Source organism: Amia ocellicauda, chromosome 12 (assembly GCF_036373705.1).
Source record: "Amia ocellicauda isolate fAmiCal2 chromosome 12, fAmiCal2.hap1, whole genome shotgun sequence".
NCBI lineage: Eukaryota > Metazoa > Chordata > Actinopteri > Amiiformes > Amiidae > Amia > Amia ocellicauda.
In genome coordinates this window covers 2,144,525-2,167,312 of record NC_089861.1, presented here as the reverse complement: position 1 = coordinate 2,167,312, position 22,788 = coordinate 2,144,525, and the positions used below count along the sequence as shown (strand labels likewise).

General features: G+C 43.3%; 1 protein-coding gene across 2 annotated transcripts in view; it reads right to left on the bottom strand.

The window, feature by feature from the left end:
- The window catches only part of tll1 (tolloid-like 1), a 70,564-nt gene that overhangs the window by 29,431 nt on the left and 18,345 nt on the right, over positions 1 to 22,788 (bottom strand). For both annotated transcript variants that reach the window (XM_066718057.1, XM_066718058.1), the window contains exons 2-11: positions 16,483 to 16,596; positions 12,953 to 13,033; positions 12,360 to 12,515; positions 10,839 to 10,956; positions 8,536 to 8,714; positions 7,681 to 7,786; positions 7,235 to 7,359; positions 3,363 to 3,478; positions 753 to 855; positions 110 to 226 (exon numbers count right to left, since the gene is read on the bottom strand). In XM_066718057.1, the coding sequence (XP_066574154.1) occupies positions 110 to 226; positions 753 to 855; positions 3,363 to 3,478; positions 7,235 to 7,359; positions 7,681 to 7,786; positions 8,536 to 8,714; positions 10,839 to 10,956; positions 12,360 to 12,515; positions 12,953 to 13,033; positions 16,483 to 16,596 (1,215 nt within the window). The remainder of the gene's footprint in view (positions 1 to 109; positions 227 to 752; positions 856 to 3,362; positions 3,479 to 7,234; positions 7,360 to 7,680; positions 7,787 to 8,535; positions 8,715 to 10,838; positions 10,957 to 12,359; positions 12,516 to 12,952; positions 13,034 to 16,482; positions 16,597 to 22,788) is intronic.

The following is a 22,788-nucleotide window of genomic DNA, read 5'->3' as shown; positions in this document are numbered from 1 at the left end:
GGTTCACATTAAAGCTCCTAACTGGGCTTATCCTCCTCATTTCAACACTTCTCTGTGCTCTGTATTATTCCTCAGCCTTTACAGAAACAGATAATAATAATTAAAACACCTTCGTAGGAGGCGGAGAAGCCTTTTCCCACCCAGTTGCTGCTGCTGCGAAATTCGATCCACATCCTGCTTTCGGTGGAGATGAGGACCTCGGGGACTTTCTCACCGCAGAATCTACCTGCAGAAGAGCAGACATGGTTATAGAGCCGCTCTGGAAACGTACAGCACTTACGGTTTTGGGGATATATTTTAGCCTGCAGTACGTTCATTAATTTTCTAATTTGCAAACACACAGAGAGGTTAATTTCAACAATATATTTTCAACTTATCAATATATGGATTGCAGACTAGACTATATTTTAAAGATGTATCCCATCTAATTTAAATATAGAAAAGGGGGGCAATTTGGCATGTGGAAAATATAAGGATCACACATCTCTAACATATATTCAAAATATAGGTGAGTCTCATATGGGCAGCACGGCCCTTTCAAAAACATTCATTTCCACTCCAGTGTGACGCTCTAAGCTAATATATTGAAGTTTTAAAACACAAACACGTCTCACACTGAACCGATTTGAATTTAAGTTATAATTCCAGAAGCAGAAAACTTTCAATTGTCCATGTCTCACACAATCTACAAGGGTCACATGATCAAACATGGAACACTAATTTAAAAATGAACATTTGTATTATTTCTTTACCAAGAAGGGGCGCTTTCCTCCAATATCCGTCTCGGACTTCGATGTAATCATACCAGCAGAGGCTGCTCTTGTAGAGATCCATCGTTGTAAAATTGAGCACAATCTAGGGCACACAAGAAGACAGCAGAATAAATATGTGTTTGTTGGTTTTGTTTTCTTGTGTCAATGACCAGAATCACATCCATGTCTTTTGATAAAGGAGCTGACCTGGATATAGAAGACAGGGTTCAAACATAATACAGTAATATTTGGTTGACAAGCTGCTCATAAAATCTTTATAGGTGACTTTTTCACATTTCACTTCCATTGATAGTGGAAGGCACTGCCACTTCTGACAATTTTACATTAAGTCTACGCCCGAATTGGAGGGAAAAAGGCCGTCTGGAGCGCAATGCTGAGAGAGCCCGAGGCGCTCTCTTTGCCACTCAAGCCGACGGGCAGCGGGGGTGCGCGGGGCCGGCGTCTCTCGGCTCGGGCTGAAGATGGCACTGTGAGGCTTTGAGAGACTCTGGATCCGAGCGTGTCTGTGGCAGAACCTACGTTGCAATATCATAATCCCTCTGACATGCAGACTGCAGCTCCCAACAGTTGCTTAATGTTTGTATTACCACAGGATTACCCAAAACCCACACAGCGAAATATTAATATCCTGAGCAGCGAAGCCGTGATAAACTATATACTCTTTGATCAACCCTTCAGTACCCCACCCCCACAACCCATGATTTTGCCTTCTATTCGGTTAAGCAATCGGATTTAGTAACAGAACCATTTATCTTGGGGCTTTCTGGATGAAATGCAGGCCTTTCAGGGGACCCTTGCTGGCAAAACATTTTAAATATTGCAACTGCTGTAAGAGAGGCTTTCGTTCTGCCAAATATTTGCCCTGGATGCATTTTAAAAAGTCAGTTTTGCAAATATGACGAGACGGTAATGAAAGACATTCAGTGTCTTTGGTTATTGTCTTACAAAGAGCAAGGACTATATACGGGTACATTTCTCTAAATAATGCATTCATAATTATATTGAAAAACCTGTAATTATGAATACATAAGATATGGCCTGAAAATGTAGTGTAATTCTTAACATACAGAATAACTACAGAACACTGGATATCATTTTAAGACCATTGAAGCAGTTTGTTGTTGTTGTTGTTTGTTTGTTTTCTTGAGAAAGCCTTACATTTCCACTTCTTCTCCTCCTGATTGCTCTCAGGACAGTTTCAATTCTCTTCTGCATCATATTCATTGCTTTCACTCATGTATCTATTTATAAGATTTGATTCCTTCAGATATAAATAGCAATCTGCATGTCTATGTTGCTTAACATCCCCTTAATGCACCCCCACCCTCCCCCAATACCCCCGGCAGTGCGGAGAAGCTCTTGAACCCGGGTAACCCCAGATAAGCAGAGACACTTCTCTATCAGCTGGAGCGGAGAGCGGAGAGTCGCACATATGATCTTTAATTCCTGATTACCCAGCGTGTGGACGGGCCTGACTTCAGAAGCGGGATCTTTTCTACGGCTCTCTTAATCAAGTGATAAGCTCATCGCCTGCTGAGAGGCATGCTGAGCTTCAGGCACAAAAGCCTTCAGGCATGATCTCACGAGTTTATGGAGGACGGAGCGAGAGAGAGAGAGAGAGAGAGAGAGAGAGAGAGGAAAACAAAAACGTATATATATACATAATGGCATGGTTTCTCATGATGCTGATGACTGATTATTATTATTCTTCAATAAATCCAACAGGTGGACTGTGTCCCATTATCAAATTAAATAATAGCCACAGAAAATATATGCAATTTCTTTTCCTTCTTTTCTTTCTCCTTTCTTTGGCTCAATTGTAGAGGACGGGGGGGAGTAATGGCCTTGGTTATTGGAGACAAGCAGTCATTGAAAAGGATCGTTCTGCAAACGCGGCAGAATCGTGGAGCCAAACGGACGAGGCAGACCCGCGGTTCAAGGGGGACAATGAGGCCTGGCCTCCCAGGAGAGGATAATCAATGGATGCATGTCAGCAAATGTTCGCACAATTATCGGCTATGCAAGCACTTTCGGCCAGGCCGCGGAAAACCGCATGCAAATCGCACCGGCGCTGGCTGCGTTCCCCAGCCGGGACAGTGAGGAGAAGAGGGAAGATCGGGGCACAAGCTTATTTATTTATTTATTTGTGTTTAGCGTCTTGGCTGAGTGGCCCAATGTCACAACCATTTTTTTGCTGAGGACGCTTATGCACAGCTAGGGCGAGAGGTCGGGGTAAAGGGTTTCTATTTGTCAATTAGGCTTGTTGAAACTGCAGCTTTCACAATTACATTTTCTGTCTTGGAGACATTTCACTGGGCCGGGTCTCAGCCTGGGAGCCAATTCTGTGGTTTTCATAATTTTTCTGAGTCTCGACTGAAAGCCACCATCGTGTTTTTTACACCTGGCTTTATTATAGTGTGTTTGTTTTATTAAAAAGTTATTCTGTCTCTCCAGAATATCAATCGATCCATCTTTATTGGGTATAGCACCCTGCACAAGGCTGCCACAGAATAAAAGAGCAATATAACATGGTAATGAATCAGAACCACCCCACTGAGCCCTTCCTCCAAAAATAAAATAAAAGCCTACCTTTTCCCCAGGTGTGACCGATATTCTCCAGACGCAGTGAGTGTAGGAGGGGTACCCGTTAGGGAATCCGGGGGAAGAGAAGTTACCAGTGGAGTCTTGTAAGGTCTCTCCACAGGCTGCAAGACAAATAAGACACGGTTGAGACATGGGTAGTCATTGTTCACTGCATAGTTTGGGTCATGGATCTCTGAACCAGTTCTTTACATCCAAATCTCATCTCTGCCCCCTTTACATTAATCTAAATGTACTAATATTCCTATGATGCTTCAGGTTATTTAATTCCCTGTACATCACTGCATAGTTGTGGGATACATTGTCGTGTTCATAAGCATCTGTATGTCTGAAACTGCCGCTGGGACATTCAATCTAACTATTGAATGCTGAGACGTTCCTCAAGTCTCATATTCATACTGATGGATTGTGTGAATAACTGTTAATCCAGGACAAGCAGACCACTTTTCAATTATTTTTCCCCTCAGACCCGAGACTGCAGTCTTAGATGGAGAGGGTTAAAACTGGGGAACATGACATTCAACAACACTATTGGCAGGATTACTTAACATTGGATTTATTTGCTGAATTTCACGACTTCTGTCTTAACGAGCTTCAGAAAATGGTTTGCCGATGACTGTTTCACCCCTGAGACGGTTGTCACTGATTGCCTGAGTCAGACCGGAGCAAGAACACAAAACGCGCACGGTATTAAACTAATTACGGAAGGAATGGAAGTAATCGAGCTGTAATTTACACAACCCGAGTTCATTAAAGTGATTGACATATTCCCATACACATCTGACGTGCGGCTCAGAGGAAGTAATGAAAAAGGTAAGCAGATTAGGCGGAATCTGTGAGAGGTGAGAGAAGAGGCGCCGGTACGAGTTCAAACAGACCAAGAGCACAGCCAGTGCCAAGACTCAGACCCAGGAGCTGAGAGCAGGAGGCCCGTCTCCTGGCCCCGGTGGGCTGCCGTGTTCAACCTTCCTTCTGCACCATGTTTATATACAGAAGCTTCATTCTTAACATGCACATATTAGATACTTTTTAGACTTCATGTAACAAACACAAAACAGATATATTTGTAATATACTTTTGTTGTAGCAAACGGAGGGTGTTCCTTGAATTTGCATTGGATATGTTAATATAATTAATATATATACATTTTTAAAGAGGATTAAATGAGACAGTGTGATTGTATGATTGTAGATGAAGGTCTCAAGGTGAAATTTTGATTGCAGTGTTCAAGTGACATTAGCCCATGCATTGCAAACCCTCGCCTTGTGTCGTCTGCATCCTTAGATATATTGAACCTAGAGAAGAGATTGCGAGCAGGATGTTTCACGCTCAACTGGGCTCAATTCCTTGAGTTTTAATAATAATAATAGCTCTACAGATGCTGTGTTATTGATGAGTTGTGTGCCAGCAAAAGCTCTTTCAATTAAAAACTGTCGAACACGTCCGTCCCACTCCAAGATGCCCAATACATAGCTGACGTCCCATAATATTAAAACAGTCATGTTTAGCCTGTATCCTCAGCTTCTCTTTGCACAATATGGCACTGCACTGCACGGTTCAGTCATTGCAGAAATAATCAATTAATTTATCTTTCTGTGAGGGTGATTAGCCCAGCGTTCGTCCTTTCAATCATTCTCTCCTCTCCTGAGGAATTGATTAATGGCTTTGCCTCCTGCTGGATGCCCCCTCCCCCCCTTTTGTACAATTAATGATGTCTTCCATGCGAATGCCACTCAGCGGCAGCCACCCTACTCTCTGGGCTTTCAATCAACGAGTCACTGCCCCTGACGAAGCCGCCCGGGTGAACCCGAGCCCAGGCCAATCACTCTGGTTCGCCCCGGTGATGGAGCGCCAACAGTCAGACCACAATCAGCAAGATCATTAACATTTCAATGTGTTACTGACGCTGAGAAGGAAGGAGGGGGCGAGAGAAGAGGAGATTTGCGGTAAAAAGGAAAAAAAAAGAAGAAGAAAGGAGGACAATAGCACTTTAAACACGAAGGCCGCCTCTGAGAGATTCGATGTGACAAGGGCTCAGAAACAGCGGGAATAGTTCTCCTGCTGGGCGCTAAATATGGAACTTCAACATGTGGTGACCCATCAGGTAGGCTGGAGGAGGACTGAAGTCAGCAACGGGGGGAAAAAAATTAATAAATAAAGGGGTGCCAGATTCCGCGGCTGCACAGTAAGCAGGACGTCTAAAAACAATAAAATCTCACCGGGCTGGTCCCTCATCTGCGAAAACAAACCTGAGCATCAGCAATACTTCATATCTAACTGGAATCCACAGAGGCTTTCATCCAAAGAAAATAACACGATGATTCTTCATTAAATTTCCACCGAACACTGAGGCACTTATTCTTATTCTCTCTCTCTCTCTACGAAAAAGAAAATGCTGATAAATGATGTTTCTGGCAACTTAGCTTTACTTCGTTTTCACCAAATAAAGGTTGACAAAGAACCTTCTCAGTCCCGGTTGAAGTCAGTCATCCAATTTATTTTGCTAATCACAGATGTGAGAAATTATTTTATTGAACTGTTCTGGTCATTCATATTAAATTATTCCTGTTTGGGGACCTACAGTATTTTAAAACTTCCCATGTCACAGAAAGAACAACACACTAACTCATACTTTGCTTCCAAGCCGTACATCTGAAGAGTCATTCCAACGTCTTAATTATTTTGAAGTTACTCTTTCCAGTCATAAAGCACTGGCAGGTAAATCAAAGCCTCGTAGAAACACTGAGAGCTCAGTACAGAACGACATTTCCAGAAGACTTGATTAGTATTTCAGACCCATCTTGCGAGACCTCGATTAATTACGCTTGTTAGCCTGATTGCTGCGACTTAAACTCAAATCTCAAATCAAAGGTACATTTGACATCCTCCCCACTGGGGCAGGACTTGAGTAATCACAGCCGTAGAGCAGGAACTGTCACTTCGAAACAAGCTTTGTGAACCTGAAGAGCTGAAGGGAGGATCTGTCACGAGAAGCCGCACATCCCACATGGCTATTCTTAACCTCCTTCCTCGAGGACAAGTTTAATAATTCAATTAAAAACAAGACGAGAAAAATGTCTTTGAAGTAAAATATACGTGTGGCCTTTATATTCCCTGTAAAAACATAGTGAGATGAATCCATGTCTCTTCCTACGTATCATCCACAATTTTGATGGGACACAAAATAGGCATGAAAAAGAGGACAGAGGGAACATGCTGACTGTAACTGGACCCAGATTCACTCTGGACTGAATGACCGATTGACAGAGGCCATGTGTTTAAAAGTAAGCAAAATAATCAATCAATCAATCAATCAATCAATCAATATGCGCTAGCAAGCATAGTGGTAAGGGGTAAACGTTGCAGCCTCACAGTTTCCACCCACATCCCACAGTCAGGCTGCTGAGATTGATTGGCTTCGCTACGTTGTTCTGCTGTGTGTGTGTGTGTTTGTGTGTGTGTCTCTGTGTGTGTGTGTGTGTGTGTGTGTGTGTGTGTGTGTGTGTGTGTGTGTGTGTATGTTTGTGTGTGTGTCTCTGTGTGTGTGTGTGTGTGTGTGTGTGTGTGTGTTTGTGTGTTTGAGCGTTTGTGCATGTCTCTGTGTGAGTGTATGTGTGTGTGTGTCTGTGTGTACGTGTGCGTGTGTGTGTGTGTGTTTTCTGTGTGAGAGTGTTAGTGCTGCCCTAAGATGGCCTGGCGTCCTGTCCAGCGCTCCTAACTGAGCCACCTTCACAAGCACTTCACACTCACACACACTAAACACACTAAGTGCTTGTGGCTTGTGTTTAAATGGGTGGTTTGAAGGGGTGAATTCGGGGGCTGATTGGTGTGCTTATCGTCAGGGGTGTGAAAGGTAGTACCTGGACATCTATACAGCTTCCTTGCCTGTGCAATGTCTCCTTTACTCAGCCGTGTGCGCTGACCGATTGCGGGCCGGACTCCGTTGTCGTCTCGCGACGGGAGGATGGTGTCCAGAAACATGCCCCTAGGAGGGAAACAGACACACATCAGACATGGGGAAAGAGCAGAGATATGAGTCGACACACAATCAACACACCAGCATTCCTCGGTCCCAGTCCCCGCATCACACTTCCAATCAGCCCCTGCGTTACACCTCAGAGAGCGTTCAATCGCAGTGTACACCTATATAAGGTTTAAAGGCATATTATTGAGTGGCAAGTGCTCATTTATTCAAAGCAGGTTCATTCCCTGATGTCAGGCTTAAAGGATGTCTTTGCAATCATGGACAAATTAACACCGGCGTCTATATGGTAAAACTGTGAGATATGTAACCTTAGAATCCAACCTTGAGAACGTGTTCCGGGCGTAGTGCATAATGCTGTCGAAGTCATACGACTCCCCCAGAGAATTCACTTCCCCTGGCTCCATCTTCAGGAAGTTGTATTCCTGACCTGCGAGCCAATGTATAAACAAAGACACGGATTAACCCTCCAAGAAGGTGTGTGTGTGTGCGTGTGTGCGTATGTGTGCGTGTGTGCGTGTGTGTGCATGTGTGTGTGCGTGTGTGTGTGCGTGTGTGAGAGGAAGGTTAGACATCAATACATTCAATCTATTGTTCTTCCTGTACATTTCTAATTGTATTCATTAGTTACGGTTGGTCACGGATGGCTGCTCTCTGCGCTCCGAACACTGATTCTTCATTCACAACATTTTGCTTCTCTTGGTCAATGAGAATTTCTATAATTCTATAAAACTGGAAATAACATGAAGTTTGCATTATATTCTACCTTTTCTCAAGCCAGTCTTCAAGACAAGAGAATATATCCACTAATATTGGTAGCAGAAATTAGTGTCTGTATTTTTCAGTTAATAATAATAAGAATAACACAAAAGCTGTGTGTGTGTTCTGTGAACTATGAGGTTTGATCTTTCAGTGAGTGTGAGAAATCGTCAATGTTTTTAACATTTATTCAAAGGTCATTTCTCACTTGGTACCGAGGTTTCTTTCGATGACCAATCCAAGACTAATCCCAAAATTACATATAGAAAGAAAGATGTAAACCTATGCCATAATACATTATAGCTGTAAAGAATATGGTCCTGTTTTATTTATTAGTGGATCATTTAGTTTAATGGGGGGATTTGGTTTAACTTTTGAGGCAATAAACCGGTGACAAATTTACGCAGATGCGTCCCCCACCTGGCTGGATGTTCTCTCTGATAATGGTCACGTGATCGTCCCGGTCTGGTCTCGTGTGCTCGTGCCAGAACCCGATCACGTGCCCCAGCTCGTGAACCACGATGCCAAACTTATCGCAGTTCTTGCCGATGGATATGGCCTGGGGCCCGTTCCCTCGCCGGCCCACGTAGGAACAGCACCTGTCACACAGAGCGGGGAGAAGTCAGAGCACCCTGCGGCCACACAGCCCCCTACACTCCCCAAACAGCAGGAATGAGGGTGTACCCCCATACAGGACAAACACATGCTTTTAATATCTGTGTATTTTTCACATGCCAACACTGTCTCCTTTTGTGTATCTGTAAAACCTGTGGGATGAATTTTAAATCATGTCTATAATCCTTATATTTACTTTACATGTTGAAAATATCGGGTGAGATCAATTTCAACGATATATTTCAACCCACAAAATAAATATATGGATTACAGACTGAAGTTCATTACAAATATCTCCTAAAGGGGCCAGTTTTGGCACACAAAGCCTGTAAGGATCACACACGTGTTTTATACACAACGCGGTCATTCTGAACGGTTTGCTAAGATTGTTTCGTTTTCCCGAGTATTTGCCAAGCTGCCTTACACAGCCTCGCTTGGCAATCTCAGGAAAACAGGACCGCTCCCCCCCATGACACTTAGCTGGAACAGGCTTAGACCTAGAGGATTGCGCTGTGAAATATCCCAGCCCTGTCCTGCCCTCCTCCCCGAAGACAGCATTCACTAAACACACAACTCACAACTCTCCCTGTTGTGTATGTGTAGGGTGGTTTTAAAAACAGATGCCAAAGAGCGCACCCAAACACCACACAAGGGCGTAATTGGACATGTCATGTAGCATCGCCCGGCCCGGTGACATCACTTGACATGCACATAATCTCCCCCCCGCCTCAGACATCGGTTTCGGATGGCATCTATTTATACACAAGATTAATTCTTCCCTAATCTGATTTAATTGGCCGGCGATAGCAGCGAGGGGCTCTCGGCCCATGGCGAAGCGCTAGACAAAGGGTGTCGGCCGCTTCACTGGTTCGTAGACACACACGGCAACAGATTGCTCTGCAAACACACACAATAACAATTATAAGCGTTGGAACGGTCATCTAAATATACCATGCCGATCTGTTAACGATTAGCATCTGTTATGGCTCTTCATCGCAGAATAATCCATCTCCTGTCGAGAGTCATTAGCACACGTAGCAGAAGCCCGTGTCATGCTATGGCACAGGAAACATACACAAGTGTGGTCGAACAAACACTAAATTACTGAAAGAACAAACTCTATCAACACAGATGTTTAACTTCATTATAAAGTGACTAATTATACAAACACGCTATGTTCTTCATTACTGTGTAATCGAGTTAAAGAGCCGTGGTCAGTGTTTCCACATGTTGACCCTATAACAGAAGGACAGATAGGTATGTAGATATTGAAATATAATAAACCAACCTAGCGGAGACTCACACTTTGTATTAAGAAGGCACAGGAGACCGTTACCTTGATGATCTTTGTATGCTCATCGCTGTAGACATGTTTCTGGCGTGCCTCCAGAAAACAAAACAACCCTTGCCAAAAAAAAATGGCTTAATACAATCATCTCGACTCAAATGACAGTAATTTAATTAAATTGTGTAAATAAAGGCATCTGCCGAACACTTAGCAGGTCTTTAAACACAATCATGAATACGTAAGACCCTGGGATGCTACAAATTGGGGTTTATTTATCTTGCACACGTAAGTGGAATGGCACACTTCTGTTGGCATGATATTGTTGACTAAACTACACTTCTTTATCGGCGATAGTTTTTCAGATTCTGTTGAATGTGGCATCAGCCTGGAATAAAATGCAAAGACTCCCGTTGACCCGAGACAGTTAAGACAGGTGAGGTATGTGAGCTTTTCACAGCCACTCCACTCATTTGTATAGAGCGGCAGTCAGGCTGTTGTTTCATGATTAGACAGAGCTCTTGAGATGCTGCGTGGCCTTGCCTTCCCCCGACTCCTGTTCCTAGTGTGTCCTCCCGTGTCCTCCCGTGTCCTCCCGTGTCCTCCCGTGCCCCCACACCGATTAAACGAGCCAACTCAGGACACGAGGACGGCGCTGCCTCTGACGACATGCCGGCTCCCTCGTCACACCGCACACCCGCACACCCTGACGCTCTCTCTCAGCTCTCCGAGCTCGGTAATGCCTTTACTACAGCACACACAGGGACCCCATGCTTCGAACGGGAAGTCCTTTCCTCCATGTTGTCGTTCCACGGATACTCACCCGCAGGGCCGGTATGTGAAGACGATGTAGCTCTCCTCGTCCGTGCGTTCGATGAAGGTCACGCAGGTGTACTTCTCCCAGTGTCGCATGGCCTGTTTGAACATGGCTCTTTGACTGCCTAAAGGAATCAGAGCATTCATTAAAACAGCGGCAGAGTGGAGGTCTGACCCAACGATGCGGTCGATATAGCCCATCACCTATACCAGCGCCGGACTAGACTCACCATGGTCAGAACCTGTGCCCTGCATTCAAGATCTGCAATAGTGTGTTTTTAAATGTGATTGTGAATTCTAACAGAGGTGGATTTCCATCTGGGTGTATTGCTGTTTGTTTGTTTTGTTCTTAATTTTCTTTTCTTTTAAATCATGTTCCATGTCTCTTGATTTTATGAAAACACGTATCAAGAATATTGATCAAGCGCCATTACAGGACAACAAAATATGTAATATAAAAAACTCCAACACAGTTTATCAAACACTTGACCTGAAAAAGAAGGTTTCAAGATTTTGTATACATATACACTTATATATAAACTTATATAAACTACCTGGGAAGAAAATCATACTGTTTCAATCTTAGCAGGAATTTGGGAGATTATTTCACAAGGTATTGTGCTCAGTCTGCTTTCAAAAAACATAAAGACAATGTCATGTATTGCATATTGTCGTTTAATATACCACCAGTGCAAGAAAAAAGGAAATAATACATTTCTCTTTTCATCATCTCTCCGTCACCTTTATAACCCTGTTCAAAGACCCACAATGTAATGATTTCCTTTAGCTCCCAGTAAAATCTCTCCATGCCGTTAACCTACAGTAATAACTCTTTAGCTCGTAACTTTGACTTCTTTCTTCTGGCAACCAGCCTTCAGTGTCAACCCATGGGCTCTCTTCACACATAGAAGTTTGCTTCTACATAAGAGCTTCGCAGCATGACTGAGAGGAACCAAGCAAAACCACGCAAACTCACATTTTATCGTGGAACTGTGAGAAAGAAAGATAAAATCACGTGTTCCTCTAAGTCTGAACGGAGGGATGTTGTTACAGTTTTATAACGTCCGTGTGGCTGTTTCCAATCACACTTTTTAAGGAGTTCTGACACAATTCATTTCTCGGTAATGTTTGCCCTGCACAAGTGTTAACGCACGAGCACGGTGTAAATCTGCCCGTGGCCTGTCGGTGTGACCTTCACCCTCACAGTGACCTGCTCCTTTGCCTTCGGAGAGGAAAGCTGAGGCAACGCTCTCTGTGCCAGTGTTTCGGTCGACTGCATAGCTGCTTAAGAAACCCAGACTTCACAGACTGCCAGTAAATCACAGGTGGGTCTGGTAGTTTAGGGCTCAGGGTGGATTGAAAACCCGACCAAGGGGCGCCCCTTTAGGACCAGGCGGTGTTAAGTGTGTGAGGTGATCGGAGGCGGGCGTTTGGTTCTAGTTCAGAGTTTGTTTATGACCGTGATGGTGTCCCCTGCTGTGACCCTGACACACCCCCCCTCCCGGCCTGCAGAGGAAGACTCTCTCACCAGTGAAGTTGCCTTGGATCACGTATGGGATGACGCCCCCTGGCCAAATCCTCTCGGCCCTGGAGGTGGCGGCCCTGGGCACCCGGCTCCTCTCACCCCTGGCCGGAGGCTTCGGGCTCGGCGGCGCCTCTCTGCTGGCGTTCTTCCGCACGTTGTCTGAGAAGGGAGAGGAGAAGCCCCTCTATTATTATTGCCCAAGACTGTTGTCTGTATCTAATCGTCTCTCTGGTGCGATTCCAATGAAGGAGAACAAACAATAAATGTAATTTATACGCCGGCTACATTCATACCGCCAGGAAAACTATCGAGTTCGTTATGACAGTGACATCAGATTGAGAGTCAGTTGATGACAATCCTTTTAAAGAAGATATTAAATTAAGCAAAGAAACATTAGTCACAATCCAGTTTAACAGCAGTAAATTAGTGGCTACCTCCCCAGCTTTAATACGTCCTGTGTGTTTTGTGTTTCTTGGTCTATAGTCAATGGTTACAGCAAGATAAACAGAGGGGAAAACAACAGTCACATTATAAAGATATTCTGTGTGAAACAGTTTATTAGATAGCCTTGCATTTGGACTAGCAAAAGTGCATACCATAGGTGAACCTCCTGATCCGGTCTATGAGCTGGTAGAGCGATCCTTTCCCCTTGGATAAATCACGCTCTCCTAAGCCACCTGTGGAGACACAAACATCGCATTGGCTGCCGGTGAAGAGAATTAATATGAATAACCTTCTTTAATCTCAGGAAGGAGATGGGGCACAATCCAGCGAAAAGCAGATTACAAGCATTTTTTCTTCTTTATTATTATTACTTTCAAATTATAGTCAGTATATTAATACTTTCCTCAAGAGAGAGAGACACAACAACAAGCCCTTATGTAATAAAGGATTTGCATTGGACACGGCGTTTACAACGTTTAATGAAACCGTGTGTCTTAATTGGCGGATATATTCTGGGGACTTTGTGTCGATAGTGTCATGTGATTCTGACATCGTTCAACTGCCATCATGTTCAGAGAGAACAGCTGTAAACAGATGTGGATCTACAGAGAACAGATCTGCTCTCATTACCTCATTTCATGTACAAAGGCAACACACAACTGAACCACACATCGTAGAAGGGACTCAACATGACTACACACGTCAGCTCCAGATGAGTGCTAGTCCACGGGGAGACATTTCCTCTGTATGTAAACTGACTAGGCTGTCAGTGCCGGTGCAGCCATGATATTGTTCGCTCCTCAGGAATAAGCCTTGAGGAATAGTTTTAGGCCCGGCGAATGAAAGCACACGCAGAAAGAACAGAGGCAGTCTGGCAGTCTGACACCAAGACACAGGAAGCAGGAGAGAGGATATAAACAACCCTTCTCACTCAGCCATAACAAAAGGCCAGATAGGTGAAATTAATCGTGGTATTATTATTTGTCTTCCTTGCGAGGACAAACAATGCGTTGCCAAGCTAACTCTTACAAAAAACTTCAGCCAGGTCTCTGAACATTTTATTTTCTCTTACGCAGCATTTGCTTGCTAAAACCCTGTTGTGAACAATCACATTGCACATTGGAAATGAAGTCGAATACCTAGTCAATAACCAGAACCCACTGCATTTCAGGGATTGCATTGAAACAGTCCTGACTGTGTAAAGGAGCATTCGTGACTAAGTTGTAACACTTCACATTTGTAAATCCCTGAAGCAGGTTTCGTAGACTTTAATGACCGGGCTTTATACCCTTGTCTGATTCTACGTTTCTTCACCTCCGGTTCCTGGAGGATTTTAATGCTTTCTGAAAGGCAGACAGAGAAGATGGCACAGTATTGACGGCTGGAGATCCTTCCAGTTTGGCTGAGTCAGCCGGTAACTGAGGTGTGAAATTCTGTATTTCCTCCGTATTGATGTCTTGCACAGGCCGCTGGATGTGTGCCATGTAAAAAAAATGTATCTTGCGTCATCTTTTTCCTCTGAAGGAACAGAAAGTTAGAACCAACAGGAAGACCAGGAACGCAGGTAATTCTACCCGTCAGAAAGCAGGAAGAAGTTGGGTTTTTTTGTGTACCAGTGCTGCAAAAACTCGAACTGTGAGGTGTTTGTGTTGCTGTCTGTTGTTGTTTTGCCCAGACAGATGGCAAACCTCAATGAAAACAATTCATAATCTGAATCAGAACAATTCTTGATGCTGCACAAATAGAGCATGTTTTTGTAAAGCTAAAGTAGATTTTGACTGGTTTACAGAAAAATAATCCAGGCTCTCGGGAATATTTAATAATAATAGTATTAATAATAGTAATAATAATAAAAATAGCAGTAGTAGTAACAGAACAGACTAGCAGGCACGGTGCCCTGAAGAAAACAATAGTAAATACTTCTGAAAGCTCTTGCCCTCTGTTTCCAACAATGACTGAAAAGGCCAAACTCACACGGTGGCGCTTGACAATATAGTATCTGTATTATTACTGCTGATATTTTCAGAAACCTCAAGATGAAGTTCAGTGATTAAGAGGTCGTTGACATTTCTGATTTTAACACTTGAATCACACCAATTGATTATTTTCCAAAAAACCCTGGAAGTTTGATACTATTTATAAATGCACCTGTGACACTTTATCTTCCAAGGGGAAGCTGACATGATTGTAGACTCTTACACGAGATCTAATACATTTAAGATAGCAGTAGCAATTGCAAAGGACTACTGTACAAGGTTTTAAAACTATGCAAGTGCCGTTGGCAGCTTCAGTCTTCTCACAGAGGAGTTTTGATTTGAAAAATACACATCAGGTAGGCTGTATTGTTTTTCTTTTGTGCTGGTGACAAGCAGGAAGCAAAATAGCTGTTTGAATAAAATCTCGTTTCTTTGGAATCAGGAGTGGTTCTCCTGGTATGTGGGTAAACTTCACTTCTGTATGTCTTGGCTTTAGCCCTGAACTGCACACAAATCCTTTATGTGTCTTGTGGTTTCTGGGTTATGATTGATAATGCTCTTCGTTTCCAGCACTGTTTTTACAGGTTTATTGCATGAACACAAACACACACAGACACAGACACACACACAGACTGTGGGAAATGGTTTGGTGTCATTTTAGAGTTCTGCTTTTCTTTTAGATTTGTGTATCAAGGGTGTAAACGAGATGTCACCTAAATCTCGCCAAAATCTAGTCTATTAATATCAAACACCAACACCGTAGCACTGAGTAATGACCGATACAGGCCAGGATGCAGTGAAAACGTGTGTATTTAAGGTGGATATAGCAGATTACAGTTTTAAATGGTTTTGGTTGAAGACGAAACAAACACAAATCAGCACAACAAAACATGAAGTTCCAAAGCAGGAATTATTACACTAATGCTGTATTAACTGTATTGATGCATTTGTATGCACAGCATTCATATGTACAGTATTAACTGTATTATTATGAATGAACTGTATAATTAAGCTGTACTGCCTTAAAGGAAATTATGACACAACCCCTGCTGACTTTTTACCAGCATGCAAACGTGTCAGTGAGTGAACTGAGCCTGAGAAACGCCGCACAATGGGTCAGCTATGAGATGTCACAGCATACCCGTCAATCACAGCCTCCCGTTGTGTTACTGGCAGTCTTTTACAGTCGTTTTGCAGTTTTTCACCCTTCTGAAAGAGTCACACAACTTATAAAAAGTCTACTGCATCTATATTTTTGGGAAATTCCCTTCAGAGACAGGTGTCTCCAAAAATAAGATGAGATAAGCTTCACACAAAAAGAGCGAATTAAATAAACATAAAGGGCTCGGGTTGGATTATGTTTTGAGTTGCTGCCGAGTACAGTTGGGCAACAAAACCGCTGGCAGAATGGGATCTCCACTTGAGGAGCATTACAGTGTGAAGGCCATAGGTGAGAAGCTTGTTAGATTGAAATCAACAGGCATTTTCTCATTGACGTACGAGAACCAACAGAGAACGCAGTGACGATGCTTTCTGATAACCATGTCTGCACTGGCAGCTTATTGCGCAAGACACATAAGAGGAAAACAATACCAAATGACGCTGAAGAAACAGAGAGAGTAGTTGTAGACCAACGTGTACATATTGTGCAAATACTCGTTTTTAAGCTTCACATGCAGGACTTTTGGCCGAGTCCGGGTACATACCTGAAGTGTGGCCCAGTCTTTCGTGTGTTGCGTGTTGCGTGAGGTCTATCGTTCTGTCGATGTGAAACATTTTTAAATCATCTTCGTCTAAGGCAATATCTCCCCAGAAGACAGCTGCAAAAGAGAGAGTCACAATCAATATTGCGTTTTAGCACAGTATATTATAAAACACAGATATTTTTATATGATTTTGAGCAACATGACATCAAGAATATTAGTGTTGTTTGGGTGGGAGATGGATAGACAGACATAGATAGACAGAGAGAGACAGATGACACAAAACAGTTTAGAGAAGTTGATTGCATATTCTGTACAGTGAGTCCTGATTTATCAACTTTTTTGTCCACCTTGTGCAATTCTTTGTGTAGTAATTGGACATGGGAACGTCTGCCATGGAAATGTCTAGAAACCTTAACTCCATATATCTCCATGACACGACAGCCATACCTTTTCACTCCACCCCTGCTGTTCAGGTAAGAATATGGCTTGTGTTTCCCAGTTGGGGGGTATTATTATTAAAATGAATGCTTTTTGCACTGATTCTCCCACTACCTTCTCTGAACTGCTGCTTTAAATCATTGCTCTCTGGGATAGGAAGAGCTCCTCAGCCCTTATGCGTAGGTCTGTAAAATAACCCTCAGGTGCCGACACAGAGAGGAGGTGAAGAGGAACTCGCAGCTGCGCTCTCCCTGCCAGCTGAGATACAGTAACCTCGGTCTGAAACAATAAACAATACAGCATCTGTAGCGTGGTCTCTCCCTAATCCTTCGCAGGCACTTGCATACCTCGACCGAGGGAACGAGTCCAGCTCTGAATCGCACCCACCAGACCGGCGCATTCTTCTCATGCGTTTCTCTCGGGTGAGAAACAAAACAGGACTGGATTCAGAGAAAGCAGGCCTGCCTTTCTATCGTGTGCAAACTACTAATAACACAAAAGTAATTACAAACAAGATATTCGGTAAAGGAAGAAAAAAAACTTTACTATGGTTTATTGCTTCTTCATAAAGATGTTTTTTGTCTTCTTTCTGGTATTTTTATATTGTTATTCTTTAACAAATCTGGCCTCTCATTACTTCACAATAAAGTTCTGGAGACATATATCTACACCTGCCTTTCTGACAGCTCTGTCTTTAGAGTCCTCTTGATCAAACGCATAACAACACAATCTTTTCTTCTTCTTCTTTATTGGTAGCATTAAATGTTGTATCAGAGAAACCCGATCTCCTATCAAGTCTCCATGAATGGAAGACACCTTTTTCAATGTCAGCCAGCTTTGAAGAGCCATTGATTTTGGAGTTCCTGTAAATCCCTTGTTATATAAATAGAAATTAAATCTGCCGAGGTACAGCAGTTCACTAGCTTAATGCGGCAGACCGCCCCGGAGCCTCAGCGGGATTGATTCAGGACTGGACCCATTCATACTGACATGTGCCCGAGCACCCACCGCCGGCCGGTCCGAGTTGAATAATGGATGTCCTGCACTCCTGGAACTGATAAATGGCCCGACATGGACGTTTACTCGATCACATTGATCAACCACTTCAAGGGCTGCTTATAAGTACCTCTATATATAAAAATAAACAGATCTCTTGTGGCAAATGTAAAAACAAAAGGTGTCTCAGATCTCGGATGTTTGTCCGATGAGTCTGAGCTGGCACTTCATTTTTGCATCTAAGTAATAACAATTAAAATACCACGATGTAGAAGCTCCTTTCCAAACTCAGTCCGATGTCAATACAGAAATAAGACAACACCTTCTGAGATCTCTTCCTTGGTCTCAAATAGGCACATACAACATTTATCATTTTACTCTCAATATTTACAGTATATTAATGACCTCAGAAGCTGTTTTAGGGTATCTTTGTGTCATATTATTGCAGCAGAGAAACGAACTGGGACTGCAGTCTGCTTTTGGACAGCTTACTTCTACGTGCGATACTTAGGGGGATGAAGTGAAATCGCTGTACACTACAGCACAGAAAAGTCCAGCCTCCGAAAGATGCTTGTTCTCATGTGCCTGTCTGCTGGTGCTCAGTGTGTTTCTGACCTGGTGCAGACCTGATATGGGGAGATGTTTTGCTCGGACAGAGTCTTGACATCTTCCCCGTGATCCTCCACAGTAACAGTAACAGTCTCCGCTGGGAGATCACTGGACAGATACAGTTTCACAGAAGTCAAACAAGTTTTTATGCCACTTTCTGTGGCCCCCTCTCGAACGCAAAGGGCCTGGGAAACGTGGGCAGCTACACCGGAGTCTCTCTGGGCTCCCTGGGTCAATTGAAAAGATTCCCAAATTTCACATTTTATACATAATATTTTTGCTATAGCATAAACGCACAAACCCGGCCTTGTTTGTCCCTCTGGCATAGTGAATCGGGGCTTGTTCTGCCAGGGACAGACTCCAGCTCTCTGGGCTTCCAGGGTGCGCGGGCGCAAACACACACAGCCCGCCTGTGTCTTCGGGGAACGTGTAATTACTGCAATTCTGCTGCTAATTTCAGAGACACATGAACCGAAACAAGCAAAGCAAAAAAATTACACGTTTTTTTTAAAAGCAACCCTAAGACCAAAACCACTAGGATGTAGTATATATATATATAAATAGATCTTTGTTATGAAAATATACATTTCCACGAAGCAAAGCAAATATTTGTGTCTTTACGAAGCTTTGCACTGCAAGTGGGTAACTTAAAGCCTCTGTGTTAAATCAGAACATATGAGCTACGCTGAGCTCTTCTGGGCTTGGTCAGACAGATCCTGTTCATTTTTGTCCCCCCTTCCACGCCATTCACCTCGATCAGGACCTGAAATCAGTCTGGTGCAATCACAACCATTACAGCCCTTCTGTGTCCACATGGTAACTCATACGTTTTGATTTGGGACTTAAAAGAAGAGCAAAATAATGTCTTCTTTTAATTCTTTCCTCTTTCCCCCTTTTATGTGCAGAGCTGCCAGTTTTTCCACCAATGCTGGATGAGGAAAGTACACCATTATTCCCATCCTGTTCCTCTCGAGGGAAACCCTTTCCTTGTGACGGTTTAGGGACATCCACATTCATGAGCGTCCTTCTGTGTGGGCATGGCACCTCGCACGCTGCCCACGCCCGCCTGTTTCAGAGCCAGTTCCTAGAAGCCAAGTCAGATCGCCAGCTCTGTCATTTGGGTTAAATGAGGAAAATACTTGATGGACCATGTAAGTATGAGAATATAGACTATGATTTTGTTTATAAGTGTGCATTTAAACTTTTGGCAAATGTCGGTTCTCAGTCACCAGCCATGTTTTCTACCCTTTCAATTAACTTATTTTTTTAGTCATTACCCCTGTGAAAGTTTATATGAGACGGAATAAAAACAAATCTAGAATGTTGTTGCGACTGTTCTCCTAATAGATTTCAAACCCCTTACTGAAATATTATAAAGGGAAATATATGTATTTAACCGCCAGTAGGGCTGTGTTTCAGGTCACTGCTTAGAAATGTCTCACAACTCTTTTCTTCAGAGGATTTAACTTAATTTACAGATATTGTTTTGTAGCATCGTAGGAGTTCTGGCCATGGAGAGGCTCGAACCCCAGTGTCCTGCGCCGCAGCACAGAGATGTTTCCACAGGAATAAAGGCCTCGGCCCCTTCACAAGGCTTCAGGATCGCTGTAGTCTGTGTATCTTAAGTCACCGCAAGCCAAGGAAGGAAATGGGCGTCTTCTTTCGGGCTCTAATTGTGATGTGTGGCAAAAATGTGTCTAATTTGAATCATCTGAGAGGTTAGAGGGTTCCCTTCAATACCAGCATGCTTCCCTCGCTTAATGACATGTTTCTAGTTTTCACCAGTTGTCTGGATTTGCTCTTGGCACTTGTTTTTGGTTTTCGGCTCTGGAAAAAATTAAGAGACCACTCCAAGTTCAGAAATCAATGTTAAGTGGTCTATTCATTTTTTCCAGAGCTGTATATATATATATATTTCTACTCGGGAGAAATTCTTTTACATGCTTTTATGGCATCTATCTGAGGAAATATATGTCCAATTCAGATCCACGCCACCTTCATGTCAAAGGTTTTCCTCTCACCCCTAATAATCACGGTGTGAGACACGGATCTGAAAACCCCATCCAACGCCATGCAGCTGTTAAACTGTGTTTGTTTTGTCAATGTTTTCCAGCTGCTGCACACAATGCTGGGATCCCTACAAATAAAAACCTGCTTATAACACATCGAACGCTTAACAAACAACAACAAAAACATCAAAACAATCATTTTCCTATAAGAATGATCCCACCAGCTGTTGGTTGACGTGAGAGCTTAAACACAGATATATTATTAGACTCGATGCTACAACACGTGAGAGATAAATTCGCAAGCTATTCATTAAGGATAGTCTAATGATTATGAGGAGTCTTGCTGCACAGATATTACATGTGTGACAAAACACCGAGCACAAAGCAACAGAGATCAGTCACAAACATGGCAGTATCTTGGCAGGGTCCCATGATACAGCTGATACTGACACGACAGGGAAGCAAAGAGTTGTTGGAACATCATGGGTGCTTGTTTTAATATGACCAGCATACTTGACTCATACAACAGCCCAGAAAACGTAATTTTCACAGCAATTTTCTAAATTGGTTTTAAAATTGTTTCTGGCAGAACAGAATCATTATTGAACAACAAAGTTGTGAAACTACGGTTCACAAACTGGCCCCTGTGCCCCTGAAATCCACAGCAACGCTCACCTGTTGGCTGAGAGTATAAGGGCATGTGAGAGGACACACACTGAAGCGATTATCCTGCTGCAGAGAAACACCCAGTACTTTTACTAACACGGCTTATCTTAAAATGCATTATTATTCCGCATATTACATGTTTGCAAGATTTTAATAACTTAATTGAGGGTATGCTTTTCTCAGCGGTGCATAGCTCTTATTGCCTTAAGTGTTTGAAATCCCCTGGAATAGTAGTCCATGGAAAGAGGCGGGGTGGGGGGGCAATACAAACAGCAGATGCTAGCAAACAATATTTTGGGGGGTGAAGCTGTTTAGTAATTAGAGCCATGAAGTCATGAAGGTCCTCAGTGTTGATCACATGTTCACTGACATCACAAAGTACTGGTGTTATTGTTGCAGCATTTAGAACTGAATGTTCTAGAATAAGAATAAGAATAAGAATAAGAATAAGAATAATGATAACAAGCCATAACAAATCACAAGTTCTGCTGCTGGGCATTTGAAATGGCAATCCGATCCTCCTGTGACGTGTCACACATGAAGAGTTCAGTCAACCCTTTTGTGCCGCTGTGACCGCTGGTAACCCCCTCTCAATGAGAGCCGAATGACAGGGAGCAGTCTTCCTCGTGGCCAAACCATGAGAGGACTGGCCTGGGAATGGGAGCGCTTTTTTCCGAATGACACCCATAGCTAAAATAGTTTTACAGCGTGGACTGAAATATGGGAGGACTGTAGCTTCTCAGGGACGCCGGCCAGCTGTATTCTCTGGAGCCGTTCCCACATGGACACAGGGCTGGTACTTATGTTTTGAAACAAGTGTTAACACTCCCCCCTGCCCCCCGTTACAACACTCTCTGTGATATAGAGGCACGACGATGCCAGGGGGCTCGTTATGACAAGCCCCACCCCCTTTCTGCTCTTCCCTTCGCCACAGAAGCTTATATCTCTACCTAAAAACAGTCAGTCCATGAAGCCCTAAAAGCAGCTGCCAGGGTGAGACACGACAGGTGCACAGGTGTGTTTTATTCACTGTGGGGGGCATTTGCCACACAGTTATTATCTGTGCTTGAAAGCTGGTCAACCCTGTTTTTGACCCTTGCCCCATATTGACTGGCACCTTTCTGTGTTGTTGTCTTCTTTTAAAAATTATTAGTAACTTTGATTAACCCAGCTGAAGTCTAAACTATTCCGCTCTTAAAATGTCAGAAGCGCCACGTTGTCGGGGAGAGGGTACACCTTTAATCTCCATGTGGAAGATTCTCAAATATGTTGAACCCCGGTGTCAATTTGCATGCTTCTCCTACATACTGAAGCCCAGTGTCTCCAGGGAAAGACACATTTCCACGGGTAAACACAGCCGACTCCAGCCTGAACCATCGACTTAATCCCGGGTTTAAAATCACTCTTGAGTTCCCAGAATCGTTTGGCGCCCCCGAGGGATCGATGTAAATACTTTCCTCTTAAGAAAAGGCTCACGGGAGTAAAGGTGACCCCTGGTTATCGAGCATTCGGTGAAGCTTAACCAGGAAACTGCAGACAGGTCCTGCTGCTGCCCATTTTCATATCTGATGGAAACGATACGCACAAA